General features: G+C 41.3%; 1 protein-coding gene across 2 annotated transcripts in view; it reads right to left on the bottom strand.

Moving 5' to 3' along the window:
• The window catches only part of LOC137953141 (endoribonuclease Dicer homolog 3a), a 61,954-nt gene that overhangs the window by 20,408 nt on the left and 21,264 nt on the right, over window positions 1-20,282 (bottom strand). The window contains exons 4-9 of one of the 2 annotated variants that reach the window (XM_068800379.1): window positions 12,703-12,837; window positions 11,568-11,637; window positions 7,361-7,425; window positions 7,030-7,161; window positions 6,773-6,925; window positions 4,094-4,229 (exon numbers count right to left, since the gene is read on the bottom strand). In XM_068800379.1, the coding sequence (XP_068656480.1) occupies window positions 4,094-4,229; window positions 6,773-6,925; window positions 7,030-7,161; window positions 7,361-7,425; window positions 11,568-11,637; window positions 12,703-12,837 (691 nt within the window). The remainder of the gene's footprint in view (window positions 1-4,093; window positions 4,230-6,772; window positions 6,926-7,029; window positions 7,162-7,360; window positions 7,426-11,567; window positions 11,638-12,702; window positions 12,838-20,282) is intronic. The other variant, XM_068800380.1, reaches the window with a different exon arrangement.

The raw sequence follows: 20,282 nt of genomic DNA, 5'->3' as shown, positions 1-20,282 counted from the left end.
GGCTACCATCAAATCTGGGTCCACCCTGATGATGTGGAGAAAACCGCTTTCCGGACACACCATGGTCACTTTGAGTTCTTGGTGATGCCCTTTGGTCTATCCAATGCACCGTCCACCTTCCAAGCGTTGATGAATGAGGTATTTCTTCCCTTCCTCCACAAGTTTGTTCTTGTGTTTTTTGACGATATCTTGATCTATAGTCAACATTGGGACGACCATCTTCAACACTTATTCCTCAACAAATCCAAATGTGCGATAGGCACCTCCGAGGTCGCCTACTTGGGTCACGTGATCTCAGCAACCGGGGTGAAAGTGGACAGCACCAAATCCAGTCGGTGCTGGAATGGCCTACTCTGCAGTCGGTAACGGCCTTGTGGGGGTTTCTCGGCTTGTCGGGGTACTACTACAAGTTTATTCGTGATTATGGTCAGATCGCCGCTCTGCTGACCAGCTTGCTCCAGCAGAATGGTTTCACCTGGACAGCGGTTGCCAGTACAATTCCACACGCTGAAACAGTCCTTAGCTTCTGCCCTAGTTCTCCAACTTCCAGATTTTGCGAAACTGTTCATCATTGAATGTGATGCTTCAGGTGGGGGCATTGGCGCCGTTCTACAGCAACACGGCCATCCCATCGCGTATTTCAGCCGCCAATTGGCCCCGCACCACCACAAGTTAGCTGCCTATGAACGGGAACTCATCGGTTTGGCGGCCCTACCTGTGGGGTTGGAACTTTGTGATCCGGACAGACCATTGCAGCTTAAAGTACCTGCTACAGCAACGCCTCACGACGTCCCTGCAGCAACATTGGCTCACTAAACTCATGGGGTTTGATTTCAAGGTGGAGTACACTCCCGGCCACCTCAACCGAGGCGCAGATGCGCTGTCCCGCTGTGACTTGTTGCGCCTCAGCTGCATGCTATCAACCGGCCGCGGGTTCTTTTGCTTGATTCCATCCGAGGTGAGACCCAACAACATCCTGAGCTTCTTGAGTTGTTACTGAAAATTGCGCAGGGCAAGGTGGACAGTTAAAGACCATCTTATCTTCTACAAGAACTGTGTTTTTCTGCTGCACACGTCCCCTCTCATCACCAGCATTCTCTCTTCCATCCATGATGGTACTCACGAGGGCCAACAAAAACCTTATTTTCATCTTAGTCGGGACTTCTATTGGCGCACAAACTTTCTCCCCGGTATTATGGACCTTTCAGAGTCTTAGCTCGCATTGGCAGTGTTGCATATCGCCTCCAGCTCCCCCCCGACGCCAGCATACATGACATCTTCCATGTTTCTCTCTTGAGGCCCTTTCGCGGCGACTCTCCCATGCTGCATACACCCTTGCCTCCACTCCATGAAGGGCGTACGCTTCCCTCCCCAGCACAGGTATTGCAGGCTCGCCGCACACACGACTCCTGGGAGCTCCTCGTCCGGTGGTCTGAAGCCGAATTGTTTCCCGCCTCATGGGAACCCCTCGAGCAGTTCCGGCCCCTTTACCCCACCTTTGAGCTTGAGGACAAACTCTTTCCCCAGGAGGGGGTGATGTTATGGACTCCATACCATCAAGAGTAGCTGATAGAAGAAGAGGGTAACTTGTGTATTTTTTGGATTTTTTGACTTAATGGCAGGTTTGTAATATTTCTGGAATCATGAAAAGCATGGCAGGTTTGTAATATGTATGAAATCCAGGTCTCTTGATGCTGGATTTCTAAAGCACGCCCCTGTTTTATAAAGGGGCGTGAATGAATCGAAAAAAAAAAGAGAATTTTCTGAAACTTAGGTCTTAGCTACAGTAGATAAAAATTAGAAATCAGCTCATCCTTACGCTCGGGTTATCTTCACGCGATTCATCATCATCTCCATTCTCTTCACGGAATCATCCTATCTCTCTCACTGAAATCATCAGCAACTAGCCGATGCTCAACCGAAGAATACGCACTTCAATTAATCACCACCAACGCTGGAATCAAGAAGGGAACATTGGGTGACAAGATCCTTGGCAAAAGAACTCAACAGGAGGACACCGAAAAAGAGCCACTCTTATTTGGCCACCAGATTAATTATCAGATCTGCTAGCATGTATCCTGGTCGACTGAATTGCTTCCAAAATGCGACTGGCCTCCAAAGCTTCTACGTCTGATGGACCGTGTTGAGGGTGAATGTTCCATCCCCCATTACTGGCGACTTCAGCAACTAAGCTCCTCCTCAGTCTGGAAATTCGGAAGAGGTTCGGAAAAGAGTTCTGAAGAGGCATATATTCTGATCACCAATCTTCCCAAAATCTAACCGATTGGTCATTACCCACCTTATTGATGCACTAGAATGAGTGATTGCCATTGTTCAAGTTGGATTCCGATCCATCCAAAAATAACTGGCATAAGTTAGGAGACATCTTCCCAATTAAGCATAGAATCTTTGCAAAGCTCAATAGGACGATTCTCCCAAACACAACGAGTTTATTTTATTTTTATTTTTTTATGAAAGGCGATTTTATTAAGAGAGAGAAAAGAAGAACACAACCTTAGGGTAGTGAACCCCTAACAACAAGAGATTGATAAGAGGCTCCCAGCTTGGCCAAAACATCGGCCACATAATTAGTAGATCTCAAGATGTGAGACCAAATACAATTAAAAACTAACAATTTCCATAATCTCATAAAAAGAGTCCCAATGATGCCAGGGAGGAGCGGACGATCTCGCACACCAACCAATCGCCACCTTGGAATCGCCCTTGATGTGAATGGGGCCACTGCAGTGGTCCCGGAATACTCGAAGTCCATTGAGGAGACCGTGAAGTTCAGCCGTCGTGGAGTCCGCAATACTGAGAGGGCCAACAAAGGAGACGATCTGATTACCCAAAGAATTACAAACAACTCCGCCGAAACCAGCCTTCCGGGGGTTGCCAAGTGAAGAGCCATCAAAATTTAACATAAGGACACAGTGCTTTGGCGAGGTCCACTTGGTAGCAGCAGGAGGCTTCGAAATCGAATGGAGTTGGGCAAGGCAATGCCAATTGTCTCTAATGGAGGATCCAAAGAAGAAGGGGGGGGGGGGGGGGGGGGGGGGGGGGACACTTTCTTTGTGTGAAGCCAGGTAGAAATATTCCTCGAAATGATTTCAACAATTCTCTTAGGGGATTCAAACTTGGTGTTAAATCGCCGCCGGTTGCGTTCATTCCATAGACCCCAAGAAATGAAGGCAACACAAGAACCAAGAAGCATACGAAAAATGGTGATGAGATCCGTAAGAATACAAAATTGAATACCAATACGGCCAAGAATCGACGTCCAAATCCCCCACGAGAAGGGGCATAAGTGGAGCAGGTGGCTGATAGTTTTCTATAGATTTGCAAAAAGGGCAAGTGGTATCCACTGCGTTTTGGCCACGCTTCCTGAGATTATTTGTTGAAAGAATTTTGTAAAGGCCGGTGCTCCACATGAAGAACTTCACTTTGGGAGGAGAGTTGAGCCGCCAAGTGAAAGACACCTCTCTGGCCCAGACTATGAGTGAGCCATCCCCTAATGACGAGGTAATCAAAGGAGACCGTGAAGGTGCCACTCTTATCAGGCCACCAAATTACCTTGTCCTGGCTGTGAGCCTAAATCCTGGTTGGCTGACTAGTGTCCAACAGACGACTAGCCTCCAAAGCTTCCAGATACGATAGACCCCGACGAGGATGAAGATTCCACCCACCATCACAGGCTGCATCAGCCACCGAAATCCTCTTCTGCCTGTGGAACATGTATAGCTGGAACAAGGGAGAGAATTTTTACTCTCTAACAACTTTTCCTTATTTTTAGCTAGTGATGTGATGGAAGGCTTTTGTTTTTTTTTTTTCTGGCTGCATTGTTTGCAAGATTTTTTCAGTTTTTTGTAATCATACTTCTTTGTAATTGTATTTCTCTCCTGTTTTATTGAATATTCACACTCCAAAAGAAAATATTTCTTTGTAATTCACCTTTCTCTTAATGAAATTCTGACCATTCTTTAAAAAAAAAAAACTTAATACTAAGTTGGCCCACAAAAGAACTCACCAACAGATGTTGCTCAAAGAATTAAAACCTAAACCAAAATAGAGGCACCAAATATTAGTCTAATACCATGTTGTCCATATTCTTCAATAATTTGTGATGCTTCCTGAAGAAAATCTTTACATTGCATAGATTTTGCTCCAAAAAACTCAGATGCATCTGAAGAATTTGTATCATGGACAGTTCCCATGCAAACTTGAGCAGCCTATGGAAAATAATACCAGAGCATTTAATAAGAGAAAGAAACAGAAAAATTAGTAAATAAAGTTGTGAGAAGTAAAAAAATAAAGTAATATTAAAGCAATAATTTTTCAAAAGGAAACAATCAACGCATGCTTATGATCCATCATTATCTAAGATTTCCTAAAAGTCAGGGGTATTTTAGTAATTTCTCATGTGAATAGAGCTATAATTTGTCAGACAAAAGGTTTCAGATTAGAGTATCTAAAGAGGTGTGGTTATTGTGTAAATTCTGTGGGTTTAGAAGGGTGTTTTATACATACATGTATAAATCCTTTAAGTTTTTTTGGTCTTTTTGTAAAAACACTTGCAAGAGAAATAAAACCTGATGGGGTGTAGATTTTTTCCACATCCAGCAGGCTGTATGACAGCCCTTTCTCCCTTATTCTTTCTCTTTTTCTTCTCTTTTTTTTTTTTTTTTTTTTTTTTTTTTTTTTTTTTTGAAATGAGTCTTTTTCTTCTCTTTTCTCTTCAATTTCTCTTCTATTTTACTTTCTTACATGGCCGATTCACTGTCACTTCGGCTTACTCTCATATCAGAAAGCAAGACTACAATACTCATGAGCACAAGGCAAATCTGACTTGGAAACTCTCAGCGGCAAGCAAAATCAAATTTTTCGTGTGGTCAGCCATCAGAGAACAAATTTTTACTTCAGACAACCTTCATAGAAGAGGTTTCACTGCCTCCAATCTTTCTTGTCCCCTTTGGGGTGAGTGCGAAGAAAGAGTCCAGCATGTCCTCTTACACTCTAGATTTTCGTGGCGAGTCTGGATGAAGATCTTTCAGAAAATCGGGCTCCAATTGGGGCTACAACAAGACCTCTTTGGCACCTTTGAGATGGTTCGAGGGATTCTCCTTCTTCGGTTGGGCAAGTTAATTCTTTCGGCCTGTCTTGCGCATGTTCCATGGTGCATTTGGCTCAAGCGGAATAACCGGAGATTCAACTCCAAATCTAGCACCCCAGACAACACGGATTCTCATGTCGTCGGCCTCATCTCAAGTTGGCTTCATACAAAGAAGGATTTTGCCACTCTATCGGGGGTTTCTCTTCGGGAAAATTGGAATTTGATCGCTCATATGTCTGGCCCCAGCAGAGCTCCGAGTATGGCTATCTAGGATCCTTCCCCTTGAGACTGCATAAAACTGAATTTTGATGGTAGTACTATTGGATGTCCTGGACCAGCAGGAGCAGTTGGTGTGCTCAGAGGTCACAATGGAGACCCTATTCTTTCTTATGCTGGTCTAGTGGGCATTGCCAATTCTAATACTGTTGAGGGACCTCTCTTGCTCAGTGGCTGATTCTTGGAGAGTTCACTCATGGAGTCTTACGTTTCGCCGGGGATTAAATGATGAGGAAACTACTATTTTTTGCTCTCCTCTCCAGACTCAGCAACACTACTATTCGTGAGCATGCAGTTGATAAACGGACATGGAAGCCCAACATTAATGGCCGATTCACAGTTACATCCGCTTACTCTCACATTAGAAACAAGATTACAACATGCATGAGCACAAGGCAAACCTGGCATGGAAGCTCTTAGTGATTAATAAAATCAAATCCTTCATGTGGACGACCATCAGGGAATAAATCCTCATTTTTGAAAACCTCCATAAAAGAAGTTACACCGCCCTCGATTGCTCTTACTCCCTTTTGTGGTGTGTGTGATGAGACAGTCCAACATGTTCTCTTACATTGCAACTTTTCATAGCAAGTCTGGATGAAGATATTTCAGAAGATTGGTCTTCAAATGGGGCTACATCAAGACCTTTTTGGCACCTTTGAGATAGTTATGGGGATACACCTTCCTAAACTGGCTAGGTCAGGTCGGGTCAGATTTCGTGTGAAACCCGACCCAATGCTCACCCCTAACCCCTCTATACTAATCTATCCATAACTCTTAATTACAAGACATAAAAACTTTAAATTTAACCAACTACTAAGTAATTCAAAACAATTTTCCTCGTCCTAGAGGGGTAAATTGATAGGAGTGAAATGTCCAAAATGCCCTTACTACATACAGCTAGGTCTCCCAGATTACACTTCCACTCTCCATAGCCTCGGCCATGTCCACAATAGTTTCGACTATGCCCCTACCTCCACTACTTCCCCCTCGTCCTCTAAATGCTTTAGCTTGAGTAGGGGCAGACTTGAGGTTAAGAGCAACAACTTTTGATCCTTTAACCACCCTATTACTTTAGGAACAACAACATTCTTGGCTCTGAGAACTCAATTATATGCCTTCTCGAGAGTGGGTAAATCATGATCAGCAAGTAATTGGGTGTGTACAACTTCATATCCTGGAGCAAGACCATCCAAGAAGCAGCCCACCTGAATTTGACCCTCCTAAAATGTGACTTTTTATATTGAAATCAGCTGCTAAAAAAGAATTCTAGTAACTAATTTAGCTGGAAACCATCTAAGAGATCAGTATTACAAAATTACCCTTATTATTCAATGAAATAAAGCAAACACTAATTTAGAAACAAATAATAACAAACGGTCATACCTCATAGGCACATGTAAGACCAAGATTATCCAAACAGTATAAAATTTTTGCATGGTAATTTTCCAAATCCCTTCTTAATGCCTTCAAGCTCTCAACTGTATCTTTGAATTGATATGTTGGCGATCCTTGCAAATGAACAACTAAAGCATCAAACTGTTTTAAAAGAAGGACTAAATGAGAAATGATCTTGCCTCAAATTCAAATACATTACAAATAAGTGGAAATCTTCCCTAAAAGATAAAAAAGAGATCTGGAACCTTTTGCCATAAACATTCTAATTTCTTCTTCAATTCCTCATGATGAAAGACCATAGGATCATAATACCAATTAATTTCCTGAGCTGAGGGTGCACATTCTTCAATTTCAGTTCGATCTTCTGCCAAACATATCTAAAACAGAGATGAAATAATAAGTTAAGAGCAAGTCGAGTCACTTGAACCAGATGAACCATTAAAAGAAACAGAAGCATGAGAATTTTATCTCAGTGGCAGTTCGTAATAAAACTGGCCTATAAGAAACAATTGTTACTCATTCTACTTCTCTTACCCACACACACAGACAAAAAAAGGGGATGGGTATATCATTGACCTTAGAATTCAAGATACTTTCCAGTTCACTTAATTGCGTCTCGCAATCAATGGCTGTGGACACACCTGGGATTAGCATAGACCCAACAAATATGAGAAGGTATCCAAAAAATGAGTACCACAAAGTGACAATATCAAAAAGAAAAAAAACAGATAATGTTGAAACTTCAGATGAGAGTTATGGTCTATTTGGTGTAGAAGTACATCAGACCTATCAATGTATTAGGGAGATTTAGCCCCACTTAGATACTGGATGCCTAGTATGATATTTTAGCTCTATGCAAAAAATTCTATCAATAATGGATTCCTCATCCCTGTTTCAGCTTCAGCTGATTTTATTTTTTGTACTTCTTTGTACTTTTTATTTTTGGAGGAGTTACTCGAAATCATGAGGGATCTCCATATCCTCTCCTTCTTAGGCCCCAATACAGAAACTGATTCAACTAATGCAGAAGTTAGGTTGTACTTCAAGGACTTTGATTGTACAAATAAAATTTTCACTTCCAGTTATCACTGAGGGTGATTCCTTAGTGGTCATTACTTAGGGCACAACCGTGGCAGATCCACCATGAAGATTTGATAATTATTTTCTACAACTTAATGAATTAATTACAACAATTCAGGTATCTTGGAGTCATGTTCATTGCTTGGGAAACTCAGTGGTGGATTCTTCAGTAAAGGGAGGGGGGCATCTCTCCAACATCTTGTTGTCAATATGGATTTTCCAACATAGATTTTACTTTACTAATTATATTTGTTTTCGTTTTTTTTTTTTATATATTCTTTCTGGGCCTTATCGGCCTATCATTTGTGTCCATAACTTATAATTTTCTTTTTGACCATTTTCATTAGAAGACTTTTTCCCAACTAATAGCATATGATATTTCCAAAACAAGGGGTTTGAGACAAGGACAATATAAACAGGGTAAAAGCTAGGCCCAATAGAATAAATGTCCTGCTCTAGTTCTAATTCCTTGTTAAGAGATGGGTCTAGGTCTAATTCCATGCCAAAACAGCTCTGAGACTTTTTCCCAACTAATAGTTGCAGAGTTTTTGAAGCTTTAACCTAGGTGGGTTTATTCCCACTAACAAAAAGGTTGGTCATTCCTACTTGTATCCTATTTCTTTGACTTCTTCCTCTTATGCTTTCACCACCCGCCCTTACATTCCCCATCTGAAGGGATTGAGAATGCAAAAGAGGCTTGTGCTTGTAGGAGTTTCTTGTAATACAGGAACAAAAGGGTAAATGCCACTCTTTCAAAGGGGTGATTGAGATAACCACCAATAGTCCTCTCCTTAATGCTAGTAAGTTCCCAAAGTTTTGTTAAGTTATTGAGGATTGATAACTTTTTCTGTAGGTCCATCCCAAGATGGCTCATTGAAATTAGAAAGTACTTTCCCGAGTAATGACCGAAGGATTTTTCAACATTATCCTACTAACAATACCACTAACAAGAGAGGCTCAGAAGATACCTTCAGATACCATCTGGTCAGTTGGAATGATATTTGCATGCCTCATAATAGGGGAGGATTGGGCATCCGGCCTACAAGAGAAATGAACAAAGCTCTAATGCTCAAATGGATTTGGAATTTCAATAACAAGCATAACAGTTTATGGAGGAATATGGTGAAATTCTACCTCCAGTTTTCGGGTGCATGGTGGAGAGAGGGTGGCACTGCTCACCTCCTATCCCCAATATGGAAATCAGTTTTTAAGCTCCTTCCAGTATTCAGAGATGCTACCTCATTTCACGTGGGGGCAATGGAAGGACCCTTCTCTTCTGGTCGGACAAATGGTGTGGCCCCCGATCTCTCTCGAAGGACTTCCCGAGGCTGCATAGGGTGGCAAGTGACCTCTCTTGCTCTGTGGCTGATTCATGGAGTGATCACTCGTGGAGTCTTCCGTTCCGTCGGGGATTAAATGATGAGGAATCGTTGGCTTTTTGCTCTCTCCTTACCAAACTTAGCAGTACTATTATCCGGGAGCACTCAGTTGATAAATTGATTTAGAAGCCCAGTAATAATGGTCGATTCACTGTCACTTCGGCTTACTCTCATATCAGAAAGCAAGAATACAGTACTCATGACCACAAGGCGAATCTGTCTTGGAAACTCTTAGTGCCAAGCAAAATCAAATTTTTCGTGTGGTCAGCCATCAGAGAACAAATTCTTACTTCAGACAACCTTTATAGAAGAGTCTTCACTGCCCCCGATCTTTCTTGTCGCCTTTGTGGTGTGCGAAGAGACAGTCCAGCATGTCCTCTTACACTGTGGATTTTTGTGGCAAGTTAGGATGAAGATCTTTCAGAAAATCAGGCTCTAACTGGGGCTACATCAAGACCTCTTTGGCACCTTTGAGATGGTTCGAGGGATTCTCCTTCCTCGGCCGGGCAAGTTAATTATTTCGGTCTGTCTTGCACATGTTCCATGGTGTATTTGACTCGAGCGGAATAACCAGAGATTTAACTCCAAAGATAGCACCCCAGACAACACGGTTCCTCATGCTGTTGGCCTCATCTCGAGCTGGCTTCATACAAAAAAGATTTTGCCACTCTATCGGGGGTTTCCCTTCGGGAAAATTGGAATTTGAGCGCTCATATGTCTGGCCCCAGCAGAGCTTCGAGTATGGCTATCAGGGATCCTCCCCCTTGCGACTGCATAAAACTAAATTTTGATAGTAGTGCTATTGGATGTCCTGGACCAGCAGGAGTAGGTGGTGTGTTCAAAGGTCACAATGGAGACCCTATTCTTTCTTATGCCGGTCTGGTGGGCATTGCCGATTCTAATACTGCTGAAGTTAGTGCTCTGCTGTTAGGGATCATCTCCATGGCAAGTTAATCATTGAAGGCGACTCGAAGACGGTTATTAGTTGGTGTTCCAAGGACAACCTCCCCCCTTGGCGCCACTAGCCAATCACTGATAATATTGCTGACATTGTATCTTCTACACATTGTAATTGGAATCTCATTCCTAGATCAACCAACTTTGGTTGATAAATTGGCAAAATTCAGAACTTCCCAGCAATCTCTCATTGTATGGGAAGGATTCCCTCCTATGTAATATGCTCTTTTGAGCTTTTGTCTTAATAAAAATCAGCATCGTTTAAAAAAAAAAAAAAAAACAATACCACTAACAATCCCCTTGACAGAACATAAACCAAACAAAAGCCATTAAGCCTGAGATGTAATCAAAATGGGGTACAAAATACCACAATGACAATCTGGAATTCTCATCAAGAATCTTAAGCTTGCCAAAAGAAAAGGAAGAAAAATGATAGAGAAAATGACTTACAATCATCAGGGTTTGGAGAAGAAAAACTTTTACATAAGGTGAAAGAGAAAAAGAAGCTCTCTCCCCACGTCGAGCTAGATTAGGTTTACAACTTTCACAAAAAAGACAATTTTGACCTCTCTAAAAGAGGTGAACATAAATAAGACTAAGCTCTAAAGATAACTATGAAATAAACTAACCAAAAGGATAACAAAAAAATTCCTAGCTTTTCTCACACTCCTCAAGTTGGAGGGTACATATCCAACGTCCCCAATTTGTTAAAAACGTCATCAAATTGTTTAAAAAAAAATCTTTAGTAAATAAATCGTCCAACTACGTAGTAGACCTCAGATGTGGATTAGATATCAATCCTCGCATAACAGTGTCTCTAATGAAATAACAATCAACCTCAATATGGTTTATTCTCTCATGGAACACAGGACTATTGGCACTATATATTGTTGGATGATTGTCACAAGCCATTGGCATCAGTTCGATATGTTTAAAACAAATTCTTGAAGAACTGATTTAGCTCACATCATCTCACAAGCAGTAGGAGCCATGGCTTGATACTCATTCTCAACACTTGATTTTGGCAGCCAAAGTTTGCTTCTTACTTTTCCAAAACACCAAGTTTCTAACTGACAAAGGTACAAAAACCACTGGTAAATCTTTTGTTAACCTTGGAGCCAACAAAATCCATGTCAAAGAAGGTGTAACATTTACATATCCATGCTTTTTATATAACAAGCCTTTTATAGGGGGTACCCTTCAAGTATTTTAAAATTCGATAAACAAGAGGGTTCTATCCCCCTTAGAGTTTGAGGGCATTCCTCTCATCCATTTTATTAATAAATCACCATTTTGAAACAGTAATAGCGCCTTTTATACATCTTCATTCAAAAAAAAGTAATAGTGGCTTCAACATAGGAATCTACCTTTTCTAATTACTGGAGAAGCTGTCATTCCAAAAACTTTTGGTTTATGGCCAGAATTGTGATAGAATTCCTGCAAGAATTGTGAGACAACAAGATAGCATTAACTACCATTGAAGTTGAATCAAGGTCCAACCAAAATTACTAGGAAAAGGTAAGGGTTCTATTAAAGTTGGATCTCGTAAAATGACTAGCTGTAGTTAGGAGGTTTTTCCCAACTAATAGCCACATGACATTTTCTAATAATAATCTATGGAGTGGTCAACGAAGCTAAGACATGAATAACACAAATGGTGTACAAACTAATCGGGGCACAAACTAGGCCCAATAGAACAGATGTCTTCCTCATATACCATGTCAACTTGCAAGATTATGAGGTGGAATTGCAAAGAAAATTAGAGGGAGAATACAGAAGCAGGAAAATCAAGCGCACAAGAATTCAAGCAGCATTATTAGGAGCAGTGTGCAACCCTTATCCCCTTTATCATTGCTTCAGAAGAAAATAACATAAATGCTCCTCTCTTTCTAAAGTACATAAAATAGTATAATTCATAACAAATAAGAGAAACTATAACACAAGGACACATATATCACCCTAAGGGGAAGGGATCTAAATATTAAACTACCCTTCAAAGACAACACCGAAAATGACCTTTGGACTACATTTTTCTAACAATCTCAACTAACAAGCAAATGATCTTTCCAAGCCTAAACCAAGTAATAAGCTTCAGCCGTATGCAGACATAGATCGTTGCCACTTGAGCTCTTGACATTGAGGTTGTATATCCTCCAACACTCCTCATCTTCCAGCCAACACAATAAACTAGCCTAGCAAATAGAAAACAAACTGACAGACCTATATAAGGATCTCCTAAGACACCACAATGAAGTAGGGTGCGGTCCATCTCAAAATAACAAACCACAGTAAAAAAGAAGATGTTTTCACACCAAAACCATTATCAAACTATTGATGCACCACACACATAAGCAACCAATTTGAGCGCATAACACAAAGGGTTTACTACCCTCCAACAACTACTTTGACTTCTATCAAAAGAAAGTCTATAAACATCTATAGTGTAGTTGGTTCTGCATCAGTTCCATGTATGTGTGCTCTATAAATGCTACTTTTACATACCTTCATGATTCTCGTGTATGGGTGATTTCCACTGGCTCGATGACACTCATCAAAAATCATCAGACATACCCTATCAAGAGTCAAGAAAGCATTCCTCAAGCTATCCAAGAGTATCTGAGGAGTCATCACCATTACCTATACATAGATGATCAAAGGCAAATCATTTTGTAAAATATAACAAAGAAATACAACAACACATGATTTTGGTGGGGGTTTGGAGGAAAGAGGAGTTGGAGAGATAGCTTTAACTACTTTCTTACAAAGTTACTAGAAAGATGCAAGCTAATAAAAAAGACACAAACACATAAAAGCACAAGGAGAAATTGTTCCAATGATGCTTTAACTTAAAAATCATTACCAATCAATAAAATTACATATTGTTAGCGGTAGTTTCTAAAATTACCCTTGTAAGAATGATTAATTGCAACCATAGATATTAAAGGCATACTTGTTGTTTACAGGGGATTGAGTACACTAGGTTCTATTTATAATAGAGAATCTGAGTCAAATTAAACGATCAAATTAAACGCTCGAAACGTGCAATCATCAAGGCGGCCCTTTTTGAATGTAAGCCAAACATTGTAATATTGGTTGAAACCAAACTACAATCTTTTGATAATTCTGTTGCTTGGGAACTATGGTATGATTCTAATCCTGAATGGGCAAAAGTTGATGCAATTGGGCATTCTGGAGGTATTCTTGTCCTCTGGAACCCAAATTCTGTTGAAGCTAATCTCTCCCATCCTGGTCTTTTCTCTATTGGTATATGTTTTCGTGACCGCTCCTTGGGGACTTCTTGGGCCCTAACTGGCATCTATGGACCAAACCGTTACAGTAGTCGCACCTCCTTTCGGGAAGAAATCCTTCTCTTCGTCCAACTCTGGGACCTACCCTGGCTCCTGGTTGGGGATTTTAATGCCATCCTTCAATGTTCTGAAAAATGCCCTCCTGCCATTAGAACCACCTCCACTATGCGAGCCTTCTCGGATCTCGTTAGTAGTCTTGAACTCTCCAAAATACCTCTCTCTGAAAAAAAATTCACATGGTCAAATAGCCAAAACCCCCCTGTCCTCTCCAAACTTGATCGTTTCCTTGGCAACAATGAGTGGCTCCAAAATTTTTCCAACACCACTGGCCAAGTCCTCAATAAAATTGATTCTGATCATTGGCCGATCCAAATCAACACTCATCCCCCTGCTTGGGGCTGATCTCCGTTTCAATTTGAGAACTCGTGGATCGTTTCTAAATCCTTCATATCCAATCTTGCTAGATGGTGGCAAAAACTCTCTCAACACCCTAACCCGGGTTGGGCGCCCCCCCTGAAACTCAAAGCTTTGAAGGTGAAGATCTGCCAATGGCCTCTCAATCAGCGTGTTGCTGCTGTTTCTCGAAAAAATTTGATCTGCCGCCGCTTATCTGAGTTGGATCTCCTCAAAGAGCAAAGGTCCCTTTCTTCCCCTGATCTATTTCTCAGAAACAATTTAAATATCGATTTATCAAATCTTCTTCGAAATGATACCTTGTACTAGAAACAACGAGCCAGATTTCATTGGCTGGCCGAGGGGGATGGAAATACAAAAAATTTCCATGCTATTGCCTCTGCCAGGAGGAGGGTTAACTATATCACATCTCTCTGTCATGGGGATCAGGTGATCATGGATAGCCCCTCCATTGCTAACTTTCTTATGAAGTTCTTCACAGATCTTTATTCAGAGGAACGCTACCGTCCTACGCTCTACCAACTTGATTATAAGCATATTTCCTCTTCGGATGCAGACTTCTTGGAAAGACCATTCAGTACTGAGGAATTCGAACTTGCCTCTCTTGGCCTTCCGAATGATAAAGCTCCTAGTCCTGATGGCTTCAACGGTGAGTTCTATCACAAATTTTGGGAGGATGTAAAAAATTATGTATTTGCTTTTGTTCAAAATTTTCATCAAGTCGGCATCACTCACAAAGCTATGGGTGCTTCTTTCATTGCGCTTATTCCGAAAAAAACAAACTCTACCTTGCCTCAAGACTTCCGACTTATCAACCTCACCACAAGTTTTTACAAAATCATTGGTCGAATTCTTGCCAATCGACTCAAATCTTTTCTTCCCAAAATATCAGCCCTAGTTAGTGTGCTTTTATCTATTGCCGAAATATCCTTGATTCAGCCATGACTGCACATGAACTTTTGGACTCCTTCAAAAAATCCAAAATGCCCAGATTTGTCCTGAAACTCGATTTTGAAAAAGCTTTTGATCGTGTGAATTGGAAACTAATTGATTAGCTTTTTCATAAAATGGGTTTTGGTACACGCTAGAAATTTTGGATGAGGAGCTGCATCTCCAATGTGTCATACTCCGTTCTTGTGAATGGAAAACCCTGCAGTTATTTTAACGCCACAAGAGGTATTCGGCAAGGGGACCCCTTGTCTCCGTTCCTCTTTACTCTCATTGCAGAACACCTGGCTTCCATGGTCCGTCTGGCAAAAAATTCCAAATGGCTAAGCTCCATCTCAAATGATCCCAATCAAGATATTTCCCTTCTTCAATATGCTGATGACACCACTCTCTTTGGTGAAGGTACTTTAGAAGAAATCTCTCATATTTTTTTTTTTTTTTGAGGAAAATGTGTGAATATATTAATGAGAAGAGAGAAAATACAATACCTATCTAGAAAGGCTTTCCTCCACAACAAGATGTTGGAGGGAAACACCCTTTTTTGCTTGAGCGTCGGCTAAATGATTTGCCGATCTGGGAATATGATTCCACTTACACTGCATTTCAGAAGTTAAAATACAAACATCTTCGAATAGCTCCCAATGACACCAGCTGATAATAACTTTAGAATCACCTTCAAGTAAGAGGACTCCCTTCAGTTTTTGCTTGAAAAGTTTCAGCCCGTTGTATAACCCATGTAACTCAACTTGTAGAATCTGATATACCAAGTGGACCCGCATATGAGAAATATTAAAGCTTTGTTAAATTTATTTGAACTCTCCTTTGGTCAAAGGTAAGCTGGACAAAATCTTCAATTACTGGCTTTAATATTGATCCTTATGTGTTAAATTCCATGGCGCACTGGGATGTAAAATTGTAACGCCTCCCGGTACAAATCTGGGCCTACCTTTGTCACCTACTTTGCCTTCCAAAAGCTCTTGGCATCATGTTATTGAGTGTTTGGAAGGCCACCTAGCAGCCTGGAGAGGAAGATTCTTATCTAAGGTTGGCAAATTGGTTCTTATTAAGTCTTGCCTGCACGTTATACCTTCTTATTTCCTCTCCCTATATCGATGCCCTGCTTCTGTCCGCAAAAGAATTAAACTGCTCAAAAGGAGATTCCGGTGGGGAGGACCAAACTGCGAAAAGAAATATAGCCTTGTGAAATGGGCTGAGGTATGTAAATCAAAAACTTTTGGCGAACTGGGATCCATGATACAGTTACCACAATTCTGCACTGTTACTTAAATGGATTTGGAAGTTTAACTTATATCTGGAATTGATTTGGAGGAAATTGGTTGCTACTACAGCAAATAAATTATTAGGCTGGTGGACTAAGGGTGGGCGATGTAATAGGCTGTCCCCTGTGTGGAAAAAATTGTAATATTGTTACCTGCTTTCAAAACGGCTGTAAAATGTTACTCTAGCACAAGTTTTGTAACACGATTTTGGACCGACTGGTGGACCAGCACTCACAGCATCAACATCAGCCACAACTTGATTTCTAACTTGGCGAGAAATATTGAAGCATCCATCTCAGACCAGAGAACCGATTCTAGAGGATGGAACTTGAATCTCCGAAGATCTCTTTTGGATTCTGAGGCCTTGGTGGCATCCGACCTCATCACCATTCTTTCCTTGGTACGTCTCAAAAATGTGACTGATACTCTTATTTGGAGGCATGCACGAAAGGTAATTTCTCAACTTCCTCTGCTTACAATTTCCTGAGTTGTCCCAACCTTCCACAAACCAAACATCCTGCTACCATTGCATGGACCTTGCTTGCTTTCCCTCGTGCTAAATTTTTTATCTGGTCTGCATGTAGGAATAAAATTTTCTCATCAGATTCCCTAATTCGGAGAGGTACCCTGTCCCAGACCCTCTTTGCCCTTTCTGCCAAACTTCCTCATAAACAGCCACCCATATCCTTTTACATTGCAATTATGCCAATTTTGTGTGGACCAGCCTCTTCAACAAAATCGGTCTCTAATATTGTCTCTCTCAACATCTCTCATCTACCATCCTCTCAGTTACAAATACTAGCCTCCCAAAACTCGGAAAACTATTAATATCTTGCTGTGTTGGACATCTCATTTGGGCATTATGGAAATAAAGGAATAATTGCAAATTCAATTTAAAATCTATTCCAGGAAATACATTGGTTGAAAAAATTATTGGTCAAGTTACTACGTGGATCCTTCTGCGTAAGGAATTCAAAAATCTAAATGGATCTAACTTTCATGAGAACTGGCGGACAATTGTTGGCATGTCTTATCCACCTCGTCCCCCGATTATGGCAATTTGGTCTCCTCCCCCAAGGGGTTATTATAAATTGAATTTTGACGGAAGCGCTCTTGGATGTCCGGGCCCAATGGGTTTGGGTGGTGTTGTTCATGACGGAAACGGTGCTCTTCTTTTTTCCTTTGCTGGGCCTATTGGAATTTCAGATTCAACTACTGCTGAATTATCCGGATTACTAAATGGACTACGAATCTTTAAAAGTCGTCTTTCTGGGCCTCTTTGGATTGAAGGAGACTCAAAAATCGTCATCAATTGGTGCGCAAAGACAGAACGTCCTCCTTGGCTGTATTGGGACATGTTTTATGATATATGTAATTTAACTTCTACTTTAAATTGTAACTAGAAATATATTCCTATATCAGCTAATCATTTAGTTGATGCACAGGCTAAATTAGGCGTTTCATTCCAACACCTTGTTGTGCAGGTAGGCCTTGTTTAGGAAGGTATTGTAATCTTCCCTTTTTAAAAGCTTATACATCTTCATTCAAAAAAGAAAAAAAAACAGTGAGGATTGTGGATGAGAGATTCTGAGAAGGGCAATATTGCAGACCGATTTTGTTGAGGAGGCCGGTCCAAACAGTATGGGCATAGTTGCGGTGTAGAAAGATGTGGGTGGCAATTTCGGGAGAGGTTTGGCAGAAGGGGCACAAGGGGGTCCTGAACGGGGGTTCCTCGACGGATTAAGGAATCGGATATGAGGATTTTGTTTCGACATGTGCTCCAAATAAAGAACTTTGTTCGAGGAGGCACTTGTAAGGACCACACAATGGTTGCGGGTTGGTAAGTTTGAGTGGGGTAGGGGAAAAACAAAAAGTTGTAAGTTGAGGCAGTAAAAAAGGTACCTTGTCTGCATGGAGTCCAGATAAGTGAATCGGGTACATTTTTGAGTCGTACCGAGGATAGACAGGTGATGAGGTTGGAAGCTTCAAGTGCTTCAGCATCTGACAGCGCTCTCCGGAGATTTAAGTTTCATTCACAGGAATTTGTCTTTTGATCAGATATGGCCACATCCTTATTTCTTGCCAAGGAAAAGATTTGGCTATGACTGATATTGATGCAGCTCGGCCCCACCCACCAATCTGACCAAAATTTTGTCAGACCTCCCGTTCTGGTGTAACATTTGACTGCTTTTTTGAATTCAGGCAATATTTTTACAATCTTTTTCCACACGGGAGATAGTTTATTATATCTTCCAACTTCAGTCCACCAACCAGTAATTTTGTTTACTTTAGCAGCAACAATAGTCCGCTAGAACAAATCAGGATGCATGTTAAATTTCCAAATCCATTTAAGTAACAAGGCAGAGTGGGCATCCGGCTAACAAGAGAAACGAACATAGCTTTTATGCTCAAATGGATTTGGAATTTCAACAACAAGCATAACAGTTTATGGAGGAATATGGTGAAATTCTACCTCCAGTTTTCAGGTGCATGCTAGAGAGAGGGTGGCGTTGCTCGCCTCCTATCCCCGATATGGAAATCAGTTTTCAAGCTCCTTCTAATATTCAAAGATGCTACCTCGTTTCACACGGGCAATGGAAGGACCCTTCTCTTCTGGTCGGACGAATGGTGTGGTCCCCGATCTCTCTCGGAGGACTTCTCGAGGCTGCATAAGGTGGCAAGCAACCTCTCCTGCTCTATGGCTGATTCATGGAGTGATCACTCGTGGAGTCTCCCATTCCGTCGGGTATTAAATGATGATGAATCGTTGGCTTTTTGCTTTCTCCTTACTAAACTCAACAGTACTATTATCCAAGAGCACTCAGTTGATAAGCTGATTTGGAAGCCTAGTAATAATGGCCGATTCACTGTCACTTCGACTTACTCTTATATCAGAAAGCAAGACTACAATACTCATGAGCACAAGGTGAACCTGGCTTGGAAACTCTCAATGCCAAGCAAAATCAAATTTTTCGTGTGGACCATCAGAGAACAAATTCGTACTTCAAACAACCTTCATAAAAGAGGCTTCACTGCCCCTGATCTTTCTTGTCCCCTTTGCGGTGAGTGCAAAGAGACAGTCCAGCATGTCCTCTTACATTGTGGATTTTCATGGCAAGTTTGGATGAAGATCTTTCAGAAAATCGGGCTCCAACTAGGGCTACATCAGGACCTCTTTGGCACCTTTGAGATGGTTCGAGGGATTCTCCTTCCTTAGCTGGGCAAGTTAATTCTTTCGGCCTGTCTTGCATGTTCCATGGTGCATTTGGCTCGAGCAGAACAACCGGAGATTCAACTCCAAAGCTAGCACCCCAGACAACACGGTTTCTCATGTCGTCGGCCTCATCTCAAGCTGGCTTCATACGAAGAAGGATTTTGCTACTCTATCGGGGGTTTCCCTTCAGGAAAATTGGAATTTGATCGCTCACATGTCTAGCCCCAACAGAGCTCCAAGTATGGCTATCTGGGATCCTCCTCCTTACAATTGCATAAAACTGAATTTTGATGGTAGTGTTATTAGATGTCCTGGTCTAGCAGGAGCAGGTGGTGTGTTCAGAGGTCACAATGAAGACCCTATTCTTTCTTATGCTCGTCTGGTGGGCATTGCCGATTTTAATACTGCTGAAATTAGTGCTCTATTGTTCGGCCTCCAAATCTTTAGGGATCGTCTCTATGGTAAGTTAATCATTGAAAGCGACTTGAAGACGGTTATTAGTTGGTATTCCAAGGACAACCTCCCCCCTTGGCGCCACTGGCCCATCACTGATAGTATTGCTAACTTTATATCTTCTACACATTGTAATTGGAATCTCATTCCTAGATCAACCAACTCTTTGGTTGATAAATTTGCAAAATTCGGAACTTCCCAGCAATTTCTCATTGTTTGGGAAGGTTTCCCTCCCTTGTAATATGCTCTCTTGAGCTTTCAAAAAAATCAGCATAATTTCAAAAAAAAAAAAAAAAGTAACAAGGCAGAGTTAGTTGTAGCTGTATCCCAGATCCCAAGGCCTCCCATGGCAATTGGTTCACATACCTCAGCCCATTTCATGAGGTTGTACTTCCTTTCACCGTTTGGCCCACCACCACTGAAATATTCTTTTTAAGAATTCTATTCTTTTTCGAACGAGGGCAA

This window comes from Aristolochia californica, unplaced genomic scaffold (genome assembly GCF_029961685.1).
Source record: "Aristolochia californica isolate CCGP_79_NKW_82.1479 unplaced genomic scaffold, dmAriCali1.0.hap1 SCAF_16, whole genome shotgun sequence".
NCBI classification, from domain to species: domain Eukaryota; kingdom Viridiplantae; phylum Streptophyta; class Magnoliopsida; order Piperales; family Aristolochiaceae; genus Aristolochia; species Aristolochia californica.
This window is presented reverse-complemented; position numbering and strand designations above follow the sequence as displayed.